Source organism: Lagopus muta, chromosome 23 (genome assembly GCF_023343835.1).
Source record: "Lagopus muta isolate bLagMut1 chromosome 23, bLagMut1 primary, whole genome shotgun sequence".
Taxonomy (NCBI): Eukaryota; Metazoa; Chordata; class Aves; order Galliformes; family Phasianidae; genus Lagopus; species Lagopus muta.
The window spans coordinates 2,397,295-2,412,346 of NC_064455.1; the positions used below are offsets into that span (position 1 = coordinate 2,397,295).

Here is a 15,052-nt window from a genome sequence, read left to right on the forward strand (position 1 = left end):
CTTGTTTCCATACCGGGCAGCACTGCAGAACTGTGCCAGTAGGGCTTCACTTATCTCTGCTGAGCGCAGCGCAAAGCCGGTCGTATCCTTGAGCCAGTCTGAATCGCTGTGTTTATAGCAGGAGGGGACAGATAAGAGCAGGATTTACACAAGGCTGGCAATTAAAGCCTCCGAGCCTCCAGCTCTGCACCTCCAGCAGAGGGTTTGAAAGGGGCAACGTGTGCAGCAGTGTGAGCAGAGCCCAGCAGTGTGAGCAGAGCCCAGCAATGTGTGCAGAGCCCAGCAGTGTGTGAGCAGAGCCCAGCAGTGTGAGCAGAGCCCAGCAATGTGTGTGCAGAGCCCAGCAATGTGTGTGCAGAGCCCAGCAGTGTGTGCAGAGCCCAGCAGTGTGTGCAGAGCCCAGCAGTGTGAGCAGAGCCCAGCAGTGTGTGCAGAGCCCAGCAGTGTGTGCAGAGCCCAGCAGTGTGTGCAGAGCCCAGCAGTGTGTGAGCAGAGCCCAGCAGTGTGTGCAGAGCCCAGCAATGTGTGTGCAGAGCCCAGCAGTGTGTGTGCAGAGCCCAGCAGTGTGTGCAGAGCTCAGCAGTGTGAGCAGAGCCCAGCAGTGTGTGAGCAGAGCCCAGCAGTGTGTGCAGAGCTCAGCAGTGTGAGCAGAGCCCAGCAGTGTGTGCAGAGCCCAGCAGTGTGAGCAGAGCCCAGCAGTGTGTGAGCAGAGCCCAGCAGTGTGTGTGCAGAGCCCAGCAATGTGTGTGCAGACCTCAGCAGTGTGAGCAGAGCCCAGCAATGTGTGCAGAGCTCAGCAGTGTGAGCAGAGCCCAGCAGTGTGTGTGCAGAGCCCAGCAGTGTGAGCAGAGCCCAGCAATGTGTGTGCAGACCTCAGCAGTGTGAGCAGAGCCCAGCAATGTGTGTGCAGAGCCCAGCAGTGTGTGCAGAGCCCAGCAGTGTGTGCAGAGCCCAGCAGTGTGAGCAGAGCCCAGCAGTGTGTGCAGAGCCCAGCAGTGTGTGCAGAGCCCAGCAGTGTGTGCAGAGCCCAGCAGTGTGTGCAGAGCCCAGCAGTGTGTGAGCAGAGCCCAGCAGTGTGTGCAGAGCCCAGCAATGTGTGTGCAGAGCCCAGCAGTGTGTGCAGAGCCCAGCAGTGTGTGCAGAGCTCAGCAGTGTGAGCAGAGCCCAGCAGTGTGTGAGCAGAGCCCAGCAGTGTGTGCAGAGCTCAGCAGTGTGTGCAGAGCCCAGCAGTGTGAGCAGAGCCCAGCAGTGTGTGCAGAGCCCAGCAGTGTGTGAGCAGAGCTCAGCAGTGTGTGCAGAGCCCAGCAATGTGAGCAGAGCCCAGCAGTGTGTGCAGAGCCCAGCAGTGTGTGAGCAGAGCTCAGCAGTGTGTGCAGAGCCCAGCAATGTGAGCAGAGCCCAGCAGTGTGAGCAGAGCCCAGCAGTGTGTGAGCAGAGCTCAGCAGTGTGTGCAGAGCCCAGCAATGTGAGCAGAGCCCAGCAGTGTGTGCAGAGCCCAGCAGTGTGAGCAGAGCCCAGCAGTGTGTGCAGAGCCCAGCAGTGTGTGAGCAGAGCCCAGCAATGTGTGCAGAGCCCAGCAATGTGAGCAGAGCCCAGCAGTGTGTGCAGAGCCCAGCAATGTGAGCAGAGCCCAGCAGTGTGTGCAGAGCCCAGCAGTGTGAGCAGAGCCCAGCAGTGTGTGCAGAGCCCAGCAGTGTGTGCAGAGCTCAGCAATGTGTGCAGAGCCCAGCAGTGTGAGCAGAGCTCAGCAATGTGTGCAGAGCCCAGCAGTGTGTGCAGAGCCCAGCAGTGTGTGTGCAGAGCCCAGCAGTGTGTGTGCAGAGCCCAGCAGTGTGTGAGCAGAGCCCAGCAGTGTGTGCAGAGCCCAGCAGTGTGAGCAGAGCCCAGCAGTGTGTGCAGAGCCCAGCAGTGTGAGCAGAGCTCAGCAGTGTGTGTGCAGAGCCCAGCAGTGTGAGCAGAGCCCAGCAGTGTGTGCAGAGCCCAGCAGTGTGTGCAGAGCCCAGCAGTGTGTGAGCAGAGCCCAGCAGTGTGAGCAGAGCCCAGCAGTGTGTGTGCAGAGCTCAGCAGTGTGTGAGCAGAGCCCAGCAGTGTGTGCAGAGCTCAGCAGTGTGTGTGCAGAGCCCAGCAGTGTGTGTGCAGAGCCCAGCAGTGTGAGCAGAGCCCAGCAGTGTGTGCAGAGCTCAGCAGTGTGAGCAGAGCCCAGCAGTGTGTGCAGAGCCCAGCAGTGTGTGTGCAGAGCCCAGCAGTGTGAGCAGAGCCCAGCAGTGTGTGCAGAGCCCAGCAGTGTGTGTGCAGAGCTCAGCAGTGTGAGCAGAGCCCAGCAGTGTGTGTGCAGAGCCCAGCAGTGTGTGCAGAGCCCAGCAGTGTGTGTGCAGAGCCCAGCAGTGTGTGTGCAGAGCCCAGCAATGCCTGGCTGAGCACAGAGTGGCTCCTGCCTTTATCTGCCAGCGCTCATTTCCTCCTCACTGCGACTCATCCACTCCTTCTGAAGCACTTTGGATTCTTACAGGAGGGCATCTGTGTTCGTGTGTTTATTATTTGGGGCCGTGATCGCTCCATTTCTATTTCAAAGCCTCAGGAAAAGAGGGTTTTGACAGTGGTTGAATGCACTTGAAAAGATATTACATACTGATCCCTGCCAGCCGAAATCGGGGCCGAAAGTGAGACTTCTGGAGCAGCGCTGCTCCATTTCAGCCCAGTTCCAGGTTGGCAGGCATTTTGCTGCTCCCAGTCTCCTGCCCCAGAGACCTGAAAGCCCAAGGGCTGCAGTTTCAGCAGTGCTGATCTGTGCAGCTGGAGGTGGGACTTCAGGGCACGATGAAAACCTCTTGCAAAGCGTTTCTGGAGATCCAACCAAGAGGATTAGTGCTGTGTGTTTGTTTTTCAAGTGATTACTTGCACCAAACTGCTTTCCAGCCTTGCGAGCCCCTTGGCAAAGATCTGCAACTTGTACACAGGAATGAATAAACAGTTCTGCAGCCCGACAGCACGTACCTGCAGCAGGAGTGAACCCGCAGCAGGAGCAAACTGCCTTCCCCAGCCAGTAATTAGCCCCAAACACGCTCCCTTCCACTCCTTGCCTAATTGCTGGGGCTTTCTGGGAGCGTTGGCTCTGTGGCGTGCCCTGGGGGCAGCAGGTTTGCGTCTTCAAACACGGCATCAGAAAGTTGTGTTGTTCCTGATCCAGGGAGGCGAGCGCCAGCCTTGCTCTGCCTCTCCTTCTGCTGCCCTTTGCCTTCTTCCCAAGGAAGCCCCAGGACGTGCACGAGTCCAAAGGCTCCCGCGTGAATCCTAGAGCTGCTGCAGAGCTGAGCGCTGCGCTTTGGCTGAGCTCCCCTCTGGGTGCTCCTGCACAGCATTTCCCTGCTCCCTGGGCAGCCCCACTTCTGCCCTCCCCGTCCTTGGGGTCCCAGGGGGCAGCAGCTCACCCCACACCGCCCTCTGTTTGCTCTCAGCTGACTTATCTGAGGCAATCAGGCTCGCCTTCCTGTTTAGCTTTCTTACAGCGCGCTGTTAAACTAAATCAACAGACTTGTACAGTCAGCATCTTGTTAACCAGGGCATTCTCAGGCCCTGTGTAATTAGCCAGCCGTGATGGGTGTTTCTGGAAGCGGGGCGCTCAGTCCAACGCTGGGTTTCCCCTCGAGAAAACATTGCTTCTCATTGCCACCCTGCTTCCAACGGGCACCACAAGGAGCCGAGCTGCTGCCGCGCAGTGAACGCAGCAGGATCAGCCAGCACAGAGCTAATGCCACGCCATGCTATTTTATTTCCTAGCAAGCTCAAAACGGGGCAAAAGCCTGCCTGGGTTTTCCACAGCAGCTCATGGGGTGGGCAGTGAGGGACACCCAGGTGTTTTCCCTCGGGATGCTGCGCTCTGGTCCTGGGGGAGGAGCAGGACCCCATGGGATGGGGCCAGAGAAACCCGCAGGGCTGGAGGCGCCCACAGGGCAGCTCACTGTGCCAGGCTGCTCTCGAGGGTGTGAAGCTGCTGCTGGCCCACACCGGCTGCTGCGTGGGAAGGAGCAGCACAAACAGAACAGGAAAAATGCTGAGGCTGCAGGGAAGGCCGGGGTCGCCTGACCTGGAGCCGGGGAGCAGATGGGGAATGGTGTGCAGCTCCTTATTGCTGAGTGAGTGCACAGCAGCACAGCAGCACAGCAGCACAGCACACACGGGGCACGGCCCAGCGCTGGGTCAGCAGCCTCCTGGTGCAGCCCTCGTGGCCCTCAGAGGGGATATTTTTGGGTTTAATGCTTGGCAGCACGGCCGGCCCCTGCCTGGTGTGTGCCCACAGCTCCAGTGTGCTCCAGTTCGTGTCCAGGGCTTTGGAAAGGGGGAAGGAGAGGCAGCCCCTCCCTCCAAAATAAGGCAACCCCAAATGCTTCTAGCGTGGGGTCAAGCAGGGCTGCAGCCTCTCTCTCTGTTTCCTTCCTTGCTTCCATCCTGCAGATTTAGGGCTGGGAACGAATGGATCTCCAGCATGGGGAGGATTGGGATCCCAGCTGCTCATGGGGCAGTTTGGGGGCAGAAGAGGACTTTGGACACCCACAGCTCCAGGTGTTCATCACTGTGGTAGAGCTTGGGAGTGCCCCAGGCTGCATCCAGCCCCACAGAGCCCTCTAATTGCTCAGCCCGTTAATTACATCGCATCCCAAGCAGTCGCCGCTGCTCCCAGCAGAGCTGAACCACGTCAGGATTTGATCCCCAAATTGCTCCCTCGCCACCGGGGCTGACAGACGCAGGGACTCCCACCTCCAAACCCCACACCCGAAACGGCGGGGCTGCAGGCAGACCCCAAAGCACCGTGAAAGGAGCGGGGCACCGGAGCAGCTGCCCGCTCTGCATTTCACCCTTCCCGAAGCCGGCAGGGCGCCAACGAGCCGGGCCGCCTGCCGCTAATTGGCAGAGCCCGGAGGAGCGGGAGGAGGAGGCTGTTACCAGGCAAAGCCGGAGTTGTTTGTGCAGCGAGAGCTGTTTGCTGGACTTTGCCGTGTGCGAGCTGTCAAGGAGCACCAGATTGTTATCAGCGCTTCTGTCTGCGGCTGCCGGGGGGCCGTCGCTCCCATTATTTTTATTATGCCCTATTATTTTGTTCTTCTTATTTAATTAGCTCGCTATTATTCCGGCTCATCCCGCAGCTCCTCGCCGCATCCCAGGCGGTTCCGCGCCCTCCTCGTCCGGTGGGGGTTGGGAGGGGAAGGGGCTGCGAGAGGAGCAAAACAAACTACAGCTCCCAGCGTGCCCCGCGCGCCTATCGCTGATTGGCTGGCGGGCAGGCGTCGGTCACACCCCCGCGACGCCATTGGTGGAGACGACGGGAGGGGGCGTGACCGGCGCCCATTCACACCCTCTATGAAAGAGCGCTCCGGGTCCCACGGCCCTAAGAAGCGCCGCGGCCCCAAAAAGCGCCGCGGTCCCGAAAGCGGCCCCGAAACGCGGCGTTGTGGTTATGAGCGCTCCGTAGCCGCCCTCACGCCGTCCCCGTCGCGGTGTCATGCTGGTGGCCGGTTCGCAATGCTGCCCTCCGGGGCTGGAGGAGCGTTTGGGATGCGGGGCTCTGCGGGGCGAGGAGGTAAGAAAGGAGCACCGCTGCCCCACTGCCCGACCGCGGGGCCGTGCGGAGGTTTGGGGTTTGGGTTGTTGTCGTTCCCTCCTCCCCCCCCCCACGGTGCGTCTCTTTGCGTCGCCCCAGTGCCGGGCAGTGCGCGGGTGCCCCGCTGTGCCGGGGCTGCATGGGGTGGGAGGGCGGTGCGACCCTGGGCGGAGTCCCATAGCGCTCAATCCCCATCCCAGCGGGTCTGGGTCGCCATACAGGTGTAGGGCAGCCGCCCCCCAGGTCCCGTGTGAGGCTTGGGGCCGCTCCAAGGGCTGGGAAAGGTCCCACAGAACTCAGGGCTGTTTGCACTGGGAGTCCTGGGGTGTCCCTCCTGCTGCATCTCCCCGGTTTGGGACTTGCCTCTGTCTGTAGGCAGGGGCAGCAATCAGTGGGGCTGCACTGAGCCCCCAACCCAGAGATGTGGGATGGTGCTCAGAGGGTCTCTGCAGGGTGTTTGTTTAACCTCTCCTTATCAGGAACGATTTTCCAACACCTGACCGAGCCCTGGCAGCAGCGCAGTGCAATGCTTGGCACTGCTCTGGGGGCATTCCATCCTTCCCCTGGTGCTCCATTTGGGGCTGAGCCTCCCCTGCCCCCCCCACAGCCTGGCTGTGCACTTCGGGGCTGCAGCATCACCACCGTGCCTCAGTTTCCCCACCTGCAGAACGCAGCGCTGCCCCACAGCAGCACAGCAGGGGTTAAGCTCAGGAATTGCTTCACGCAGCAAAACATTACAGCAATGATTAAAATGCACCTCCAAAGGTCACCCTGAGCTGTCACAGCAGGGAGAGCTCCGCCGAGTCCCGGCTGTTTTTGGGGGCTGCAGCTTTGCTTTATGGGGTTTCTCCGTTGCTCGCCGGCCCGCTGAGCTGCTCCTTCGCCACCGGTTTGGCTGCTGTGAGTCAGAGCAGTGCTCAGCGCTAATGGCACGAGCCTGGCCCTGCTGTCACCTTGCCGTCACCCTGCTGTCACCCCCTGTTGCTTCCGCCGTGACTCAGGGCAGGAGTGCACTGTGTGCTCAGGGCTGTGGGAATGTGGGTGCCCACCAGGTGCCCGTGGGGCCGTGCTGCCCATGGGGCCGTGCTGCCCATCATGCTGGGAGCACGTGGCTGCACTGACAGCTGCCACCTGGCCGCCTCGTGTCACCCCCCCCAAATCCCATCCCGTCATCCCATTTGGGAACGTGCTGCTGCGTGGGGCAGAGCTTTGTGCCAATGGGCTGAAGGAGCACAGCTTTGCTTTGGGGTGGTTTTGGAGGGCGCTGCTGGGAGAGGCGCTCACTCTGCTCGATGCTGCAGGGATCCCATGCAGGGGATGTGGGGTCTCTGCATGGGCTGCGTCCTGCCTTTCCCGGCCCCACGAGGTGTGGATATCTGCTGTGTGAGGGATCCCACTGCATCCCTCTGGTTGGAGTCCCTGCAGAGGTGGTGGAGCACAGCCTGATGCTATGGCTGGTCCTGGTGTCCCACTGCTGCCCCACATCCCACAGACAGAGGGGCTGGGAGAAATGGGAGCGTGAGATGGGGGGTTGCTGGGGGTGCTCCGTTAATGCAGCAGCGGTGCTGTGCATGTCTTCCACCGGTGTAGAAATGGGATGGGGGCTGTGGGGGCAGCCCAGCAGTGCGGGGGTGCATGGGGGGATCGGGCTCTGCTGCCTTCCTGTGTTCCAGCACTGTGAACCCACAGGAGGGTGTGAGGCTCCCAGTCCCACAGTGCAGGCAGGCATGGATGTGGGGTGGTGTAACACAGCCAGCACCCCCACAGCTTCCCCCCGGGCTCTGAATTTTGCTTTTCCCCATTGAGGCACACGGCTGTGCAGGCTGCTGCTCTTCCTGGCCCCGTCCTGCTGTCACACCTCCCAGCAACGCCCGGCTGTGATTTCATCAGCCTGATGCAACACCCGTCACTGATGGCCGTGGCTGGGGGGAGATCTGACCCTGAGTCACCCATCCGGTGACGGCCCCACGTCACCCCCCCATCCCAGCGCTGCCAGGGCTGGCTGACACCGCTGCTCTTTCCTCCCTGTAGGACAGAGGGATCCCGGTGCCCCCACAGCTGGGGAGGGGGCCCAGTGCCTTCATCCCTGCAGAGGAGGTAAGAAGGGAAAGGGCATCGCTGCCAGCATCGACGGGGGGTGCATCCCATATGGGTGAAGGGGACGCAGCCCTATTGGGGTGGGGGCTCTTAGTGGTGGTACCCGGCTTGGAGAGGGGTGGGATCTGGGATGGAGCGTCGCTGCTTGCCCAGCTGCTGCTCCGCTGTGTAGCACTGGGGCTGTGCCCTCCTCCCACCCCAAAGCTGGGGATCCCTACAGCCCTATCGCAGCACCGGGTGCCGGCACACAGATGGTTCCTCCTCGGGCAGAGATAGGGCTGTGCTTTCGTCACCGTGCCGGCGGGGGGTGGTGAGCGTCGGCTCCTCCCCACTGCATAAACAACCCGGTGCTGAGCAGGCTGTGTGGGGCTGCCATGGGGTCCCCTGAACCCGGCTCACCCCATGGGGATGGGGGGTCAGGCGGTGGGAACGGCCGGAGGTGTCCTTTCAGGGCGGCAGGAGGGCGGCTGGGCGCAGCCTTTGGGGTGAGCAGCCCTAAATGAGGGCTGGGGGGGCATCCTTTGGGGTGAGGGACCCTAAATGGGGGTTGGGGGCCATCTTTTGGGGTGAGTATCTGTAAATGGGGGTGGGGGAGGGCATCCTTTGGGGGGAATAGCCTTAAATGGGGGCTGTGGAGGGATCCTTTGGGGTGAGTGGCCCTATATAAGGACAGGGGGCATATTTTGGGGTGAGTGTCCCTAAAGGGGGGATGGGGGTCAACGTTCTTTGGGGGAAGCAGCCCTAAATGGGGCTTGTGGGATCCAGATCCTGCAGGAGGGCATTGAGAGCAGTCGGCGGCAGCTGCTGATCGAAGCCTTCGTCTCTGCCGGCCGCGTGGACAACATCACGATGGTGATGGGGCTGCACCCCCAGTACCTGAGCAGCTTCTGGAAGACTCAGTACCTCCTGCTGCGCATGGACGGACCCCTCCCCTACCACAAACGTCACTACATCGCCATCATGGTGAGCGTGGGACCCCGGCTGTGGGCCGTGCCATCCCTCAGAAGCTGCTTTGGGGTTGCTTTTAGGGTTCCCAGCTTCCTTTACAGCCAGAGGGCTGATGTTGGGATGCAGGGCTCCCCCCCCCCCAAGCTTTGTCCCCAGGGAAACCCCTCTGGGTGGTGGTGGGGTCCCTGTGTGGCTTCTCCAAAGGCTGGCGTTGGGGTTGGTGCTGATGGTCCGGCCGTCCCTGCAGGCAGCAGCCCGGCACCAGTGCACCTACCTGGTGGGGCTGCACATGGGGGAGTTCCTGCAGGCGGGGGGCAACCCGGCGTGGCTGCAGGGGCTGCACTGCGCCCCCCAGAAGCTCAGGAACCTGAACGAGATCAACAAGCTGCTGGCACATCGACCCTGGCTCATCACCAAGGAGCACATTGAGGTGGGAGACCCCAAAATGCAGTCGAGGGGGTGGAATTGGTGGCCCTGGGGGCCACGTTGCTCCTTGGGTTTAACCCAAAAGGGGCCGTAAGTCGGGTGGGTGGGTGGGAAGGGGCGGTGGATGGGAACACGTGGTGTATGGAGGGGGTGCGTCCCAAATTCCATCCCACCTCTGCCGTGGGATGTGGGGGCACGGAGCCTGAGCCCCATAGTCTCCCCCATCTCCCCCCACAGGCGCTGCTGAAGACAGGGGAGCACAGCTGGTCGCTGGCAGAGCTGGTGCAGGCGCTGGTGCTGCTCACCCATTACCACTCTCTTGCCTCCTTCGTCTTCGGCTGCGGCATCAACCCCGAGGCAGGGCAGGATGGGGGGCACGGCTGCAGACCCCCCTCACCCCACAGCGACAGCAGCCCCACAGCTGAGGACAGCACGGGGTGCTCGGGGGTAAGAGGTGGGGGGGAATTACCACCATCTGGGCTGGTGCCGTCCTGCTGGGGTCTCCCCCATAAGCCCTGAGGGATGGGGTGTGGGTCGGCCCCTTGTATGAAGGCTTGGGGGGGGAGGCACAGTGTTTGCAGCCCCCCAGTGGCACCGAGCCCCTCTTCTTTCCCCAGGGCAGGGATGCCGTGCGTGAGGTGGAGGCGCTGATGGAGAGGATGCAGCTGCTGCGGGACAGCCAGAGGGAGGAGGAGGGCGTCACGCAGGAGGAGATGGCGACGCGCTTCGAGATGGAGAAGACGGAGAGTTTGCTGGTGGCTCCGTCGGGTAGGAGGGGGTCCCTGCAGGGGACTTTGGCCCCGTTGCTGGGCTGCGGGCGGCCCCACGCCGGTGCTCACAGCTGCACCTTGCAGATGTCACGGAGCATGCCCTGCAGTCTGGTGTGCTGTGCTTCGTGGAGGACCCCGAGTTTGGCTACAAGGATTTCACACGGCGCGGCGAGCAGGCGCCCCCCACCTTCCGTGCTCAGGTGGGTCCTGCTCCCCCCAAACGTGGGGCATTGCTGAGGGCTGGGACCGGGCTGGAGCCAAAGCAGCAGCGCTGGTAACAGAGAGGGATGGAGGGGTGACCGTCTGCCCCGCGCTCTTTCCCTTCAGGATTACACCTGGGAGGACCACGGCTTCTCCCTCATCAACCGGCTGTACCCCGACGTGGGGCAGCTGCTGGACGAGAAGTTCCAGGTCGTTTACAACCTGACCTACAACACCATCGCCATGCACTGCGGCGTCGACACCTCCATGCTGCGCCGCGCCATCTGGAATTACGTGCACTGCGTCTTCGGCATCCGGTGGGTCCCTCCTCTGCTCCCCAAACCCTGCAGCAGCCCCTGGGTTCAGCTGAGGGGATGTGGGTCTGGAAATGGGTGCCCTGATGGTTAGGGGCTGTGGCACAGGGCTGACGTCCCCCTCCCTTCTCCGTCGCCCCCAGCTATGATGACTATGACTATGGAGAGGTGAACCAGCTGCTGGAGCGCAGCCTGAAGGTGTACATCAAAACAGTGGCTTGCTACCCTGAAAAGACCACCAAGAGGATGTATGCACAGTTCTGGAGGCACTTCAAGCACTCAGAAAAGGTGCTGCCCCCCTCCCCCCCACCCCCATCCCTCATTTCCCCCTCTTTTGGGGCTCTGGGGCTGAGCCCCTCCATGTGCTGACCCCGCTGTCCTGCTATAGGTCCACGTCAACCTGCTGTTGCTGGAGGCCCGGCTGCAGGCTGCCCTGCTGTATGCCCTGCGTGCTGTCACACGCTACATGACCTGACAGCTCCCCAATCCCCCCCCAGTCCTCCTCCTTCTGCTTGGGGGGGGGGGGCTGGGACCTGGGGGGAGCTGACACTGTGAGGACTGTGTTGGGATGTTGCCTCCTGCCTTATGGATGTAGAGATAAGGGGGGGAATGGGGTATTTGTGCCCCTTATGCTGGGATAGGGGGGGTCTCTGAGTGGGTCCCCCCACCCCCCCATGTCCTAGTGGGGTGGGTGGAAGTGGGGCTGCTGTGTGCCTTGTTTGGGGGGAGCCCCGTGGAGCTGAGCCCCTTTTCCTGGAGTGACATGAGCAATGATGCTGCTGTGCCCCCCTCCCGGCCCCATCCTGACCCTCAGGTACGTCCCCCTGCACGTGGACTGGAGGGGGCTGAAGGCACAGAGGTGTCGTGTTGGTGTCCCCCCCTCATCCCAGGGTTCAGCCTGAGCCCCCTGCAATTGGGGACTGGAAGTGCCTTGAACCTGGGCCCTGGGCAGGGGTTGGGGTGGGGGCTGCAGCACCTGCAGTGCCTTTTTTCACCCCCTGCCTGCTCTGTGCCACTGCAATGGGGAACTGGGGGGGTGTCTGTGTTGCATCCGCACATCCTGTGCCATCTCTCCCTGCCTGCTGTTGAGGTGAGGCTTCGCTCCCTCCTTCTGCATCTCCATACCCCCATTGCCCACCTCGTAGCAGTTGGGGCCCATTGGGTGCCCCCTCCCCCCAGCCCCAGTGCAAAACTCCCCCCATGCCATGCATGGTGCTCCTGACTCTGCTGCAGCGCTGCTCCCTCAGCTCTGCTCTCCTGCCTGTATTGAGGACAAGGGGGGTTGCTGCCCCCCCCCCCCCCCCCCCCCCCCCCCATCCCTTTGGGGCAGTGGGGCTCAGTGCCAAGAGAAGGGCAGCACTTCTCCTTTCCCTGCCCATCACTCCAAAGCGTGTCAATGTGGGGGGGGGGGCTGTTGGGAAGGGGGCTCAGCTGCCCTCCTCCTGCAGCACGAGGGACCCCCCAGTGCCCCTCATCCCCCGCTGCACTTCATTGCACAGCACACTGCTGGGGGGGGGGGTTCCCTTGGAGCACTGCTGGGCTGGGATATGGGGTACCCCTGCCCTCCCCCCACCCCCCCATGTGCCTTTCCCCTCAGTGCGGGTCGCTGGGGGAGCCATGGGGAGCCCCCCTTTCTCCCCATGCTGCAGCACCACCCTGGGTTTGTCTCTGCTGCACCACAGCTCCACTTTAACTTATTTCTGGTTGTTGAGTGTTTGTGCTCCTATGTGGGCCCGGAACCAACACTGGGGCTTCACTACGGATCTCATCTGAAAAAGGAAATAAATGTTTTTTTTATTATTATTATTTATTATTGACTGGTTGTTGGTCTTTTGCCCAACTGCCCCCCCCCGAGCTCAGCTTCATTCCCCCACCCCCCCCCCCCCCATGCTGTGATACGGGGTTGGGGGTCAGCGTGCAGCAGCACCCAGTGCTTATCAGCACACAGCAGCCCCTGGGAGCTGCAGATAAGTGCCTGGGGGGGCACCGAGCAGCTGCACACCTCCTGCAGTGCTGTGGGTGCAGGGGAAGCCCTGGGAGCTGGGAGGGCTGCGTGCTGCTGGGGTGCCATGCTGGAGTAATGGGGGGGAGCAATGGGGATCCATAGGGGTGGGGGTCCTGGGGGGTTGGAGCTGAGGAATGGGGGCTGCAGAGGGCAATGGGGGCCGGACTCATGCATGGGGCCACGCTGTTCTGCACTGACTCACAGCCCCCAAATAGTTCCTGGTGCTTTTCCAGCCCTGCAAACACCAACAGCTGCTTCAGGGCTGCGTTTCTGTATGGAACCCCATGGGGTGACACCGAGCTGGGGGGAGCCAAGACCCCCAGGTTTGTCATTGCTGATGGGGCTGCAGCTGAACCCCGGTGTCCCCACCTCCCTCTGGTTGTGTCCAACCCCAGAGCTCCCCTTTTCTCCCAGCAGAGCTCTGCAGATCCCTACTGCCAGGAGTGGAACATCTCGCATTGCTCCCAGCACAGAGTTCCTACGCAGTGCAGTCCCAGCTCTGCACCCCACCTCGCTGCTGCTCCTCTCCCCCTGTTGCACATCCACGTCCCTTTCGTTCCTGCAATGCTGGGGTTTGGCCTCTGAATTTCCCCCCTCCATCTTCCAAGCTCCGCTTTACTGCAACCCCCCAAAGGCTTTGCTGTGAGTCCCAGCAATTCCTGTGCCTCGGTCCGAGGTCAGAGCACACAGAGATGCACACAGTGATGCACACAGTGATGCACCCACCCCTTCCTCCCCCCCCTCCCCATTTCCCTGCTCCTGCAGCAGCAGAGGCCGAGCAAAAACTGCCCTCCAATTAACACCGAGTGCATTCAAGGAGATTCCAACGCAGCGATGCAATGGGAAAATAATGGGCAACGATGGGGGAGGGATCTGCAAAGCTGCAGTGCAATGATGGGAACAGTGCTGGGTGCCGGGTCGGTGCTGTGGGGTGGGATGTGGGCAGTGGGCTGCACGCGTGGCATTGCATTCACAGCACCGAGTGCTGCTGCATTTTGCCCAGGGCAGCAGCTTTGCCCCCAGCAGGGAGCAGCTTGGGGGGGGGGGCAGCCGTGGGCAGCAGGGAGTGGAAAGCGGGGGGGGCGGTGTGTCACCACCCGACGGGACAAAATCAGCTCCATCAGTGGACAGAAGGAGAGATTTGCATGCTGCGTGCACCCAAAGCTCCCAGCATCGCTGGTTGGCATCAGGGGGTGACGGGGGGGGGGGGGGAATGAGGGGGGTTCGCTGAGCTGCCATGGGGCAGCGCTGCTCCCGGAGGATCGGGGCTTTGCTGGGCCGGCAGCGACACTCGCTGGAGGCGGACAGCAGAGCTGCACCCTGCCCTGCTGCAACCTGAGTGTTGCACCCTGAATGCTGCAACCTGTCTGCTGCATCCTGCCCTGCTGCAACCCCAGCGCTGCAACCAGCCCTGCCGCAAAGCTGCCCCACAGCTCCATCGCAAACCCACGGAAGCCCCTCCCAGAGCTTCTTGGGGAGTTGGAGGGCAGCGATTAACAAGGCTGCAATGGAAAGGAACACATCACGAGGGAAATTTTGCACGGAGGAGCTGGGAGGTGGGGGGGATCAGCAGCAGCAGATCCGAATGGGGCACAGCACCCCGCCCCCCAACCACACAGCCTCCCCACCCCCAAACCCCCACAGTCCCCCAGCACCCTGACTGAACCCCAAATCCCAACCCCCAAAACACTCCTCTCAGCCCCCCAGGCCCCCTCACGCAATCCCCCCAGCACCAACAACTCCTCTTATCCCCACTCGATCCCCCTAATCCCTCCAGAACCCCCAAACCCCAAACTCCCTTCCATACCTCCCACCCCAAACCCCTTGACCCAAACCCCTCCGAACCCCACAGCCGCCCCACAGCCCCCCAAGCACACAGGGCCTCACCCACCCCACCCGAACCCCTAATTCCCCTTAACCCAAACCCCACAACCCCTCCACAAGCCCCACTTCAAACCCAACCTCCCCCCACCCCAATTTCCATCCCCTTCTCCCAAACCTCACCCACGCAGGGGGCGTGGCCTAGTATAGATTGGGGGCGTGGCCTAACACAGGGGCGTGGTCTGACAATGTGGTGTGGGCGTGACCTCGTGCAGGGCGCGCCCTGACTCCGCGGCGGGGGCGTGGCCTAGCACGCATTGGGGCGTGGTCTAACGTCATGGAAGGGCGTGGCCTAGCGTAGGTGGGGGCGTGGTCTAACGCAGGGGCGTGGTCTCCCACCGGGGGCGTGGTCTAACTCTGAGTGTTGAGCGATCTGACCCGGAAGGGGTGTGGTCTAACCCGGAAGGGACGTGATCTGACCCTCAGTGGCGGGGGCGTGGTCTGCACGCCTGACGGACTACAGCTCCCGGCATGCCCCGCGCGCTGCCCGGTTTCCGTCGGGCCGGCCCTGGGGAGCGGCGGGGCTCAGCCGGCGGCGGGCAGCAGGTGAGGGCGGGCGGTGCTGGGCTTGCTGTGAGCCGGGCGAGGAGCGGGGAAGTGCGGGCTTGAGAGGCAGCCAGGCGCAGTGCGGGTCCGAGCTCCGTGCCCGGACCCCGCCGCTCTCCTCCGCTCTCGGGGCCGCTCCGTTCCGCTCCCTCTCCCCCCGCCTCCGCGTTCGGCTCTCGGTTCGCTTTGTCCTCCGGCTCCTCCCGTCCGTTCGGCCTCTGTGTGGGGCCGTGCTCCTCGAGCCGCTCCGTGTTGCTGTGCGCCCTTT

The 15,052-nt window shown here is 62.4% G+C and overlaps 2 protein-coding genes across 6 annotated transcripts in view; both read left to right on the forward strand.

Annotated features, from left to right (window-relative positions):
* Positions 1-5,352: 5,352 nt before the first annotated feature.
* SESN2 (sestrin 2) lies at positions 5,353-11,660 on the forward strand. Of its 2 annotated transcripts, XM_048969089.1 has the most exons (10): positions 5,353-5,575; positions 7,628-7,693; positions 8,459-8,656; positions 8,889-9,071; positions 9,305-9,514; positions 9,685-9,835; positions 9,922-10,037; positions 10,165-10,355; positions 10,496-10,640; positions 10,741-11,660. In XM_048969089.1, the coding sequence occupies exons 1-10, from the start codon at positions 5,498-5,500 to the stop codon at positions 10,825-10,827; spliced, it is 1,425 nt and encodes a 474-aa protein (XP_048825046.1). In that variant the 5' UTR covers positions 5,353-5,497; the 3' UTR covers positions 10,828-11,660. The 2 variants fall into 2 exon arrangements, with proteins under 2 accessions (XP_048825046.1, XP_048825047.1); XM_048969090.1 differs by lacking the exons at positions 5,353-5,575; positions 7,628-7,693 and adding an exon at positions 8,026-8,178.
* Positions 11,661-14,677: 3,017 nt separating this feature from the next.
* The window catches only part of PHACTR4 (phosphatase and actin regulator 4), a 39,581-nt gene continuing 39,206 nt past the window's right edge, over positions 14,678-15,052 (forward strand). For 2 of the 4 annotated variants that reach the window (XM_048969069.1, XM_048969067.1), the window contains exon 1: positions 14,711-14,784. The gene's annotated coding sequence lies outside the window, so the exon portion shown is untranslated. Of the gene's footprint in view, positions 14,785-15,052 lie in introns of all 4 variants that reach the window. The other 2 variants (XM_048969064.1, XM_048969068.1) reach the window with 2 other exon arrangements.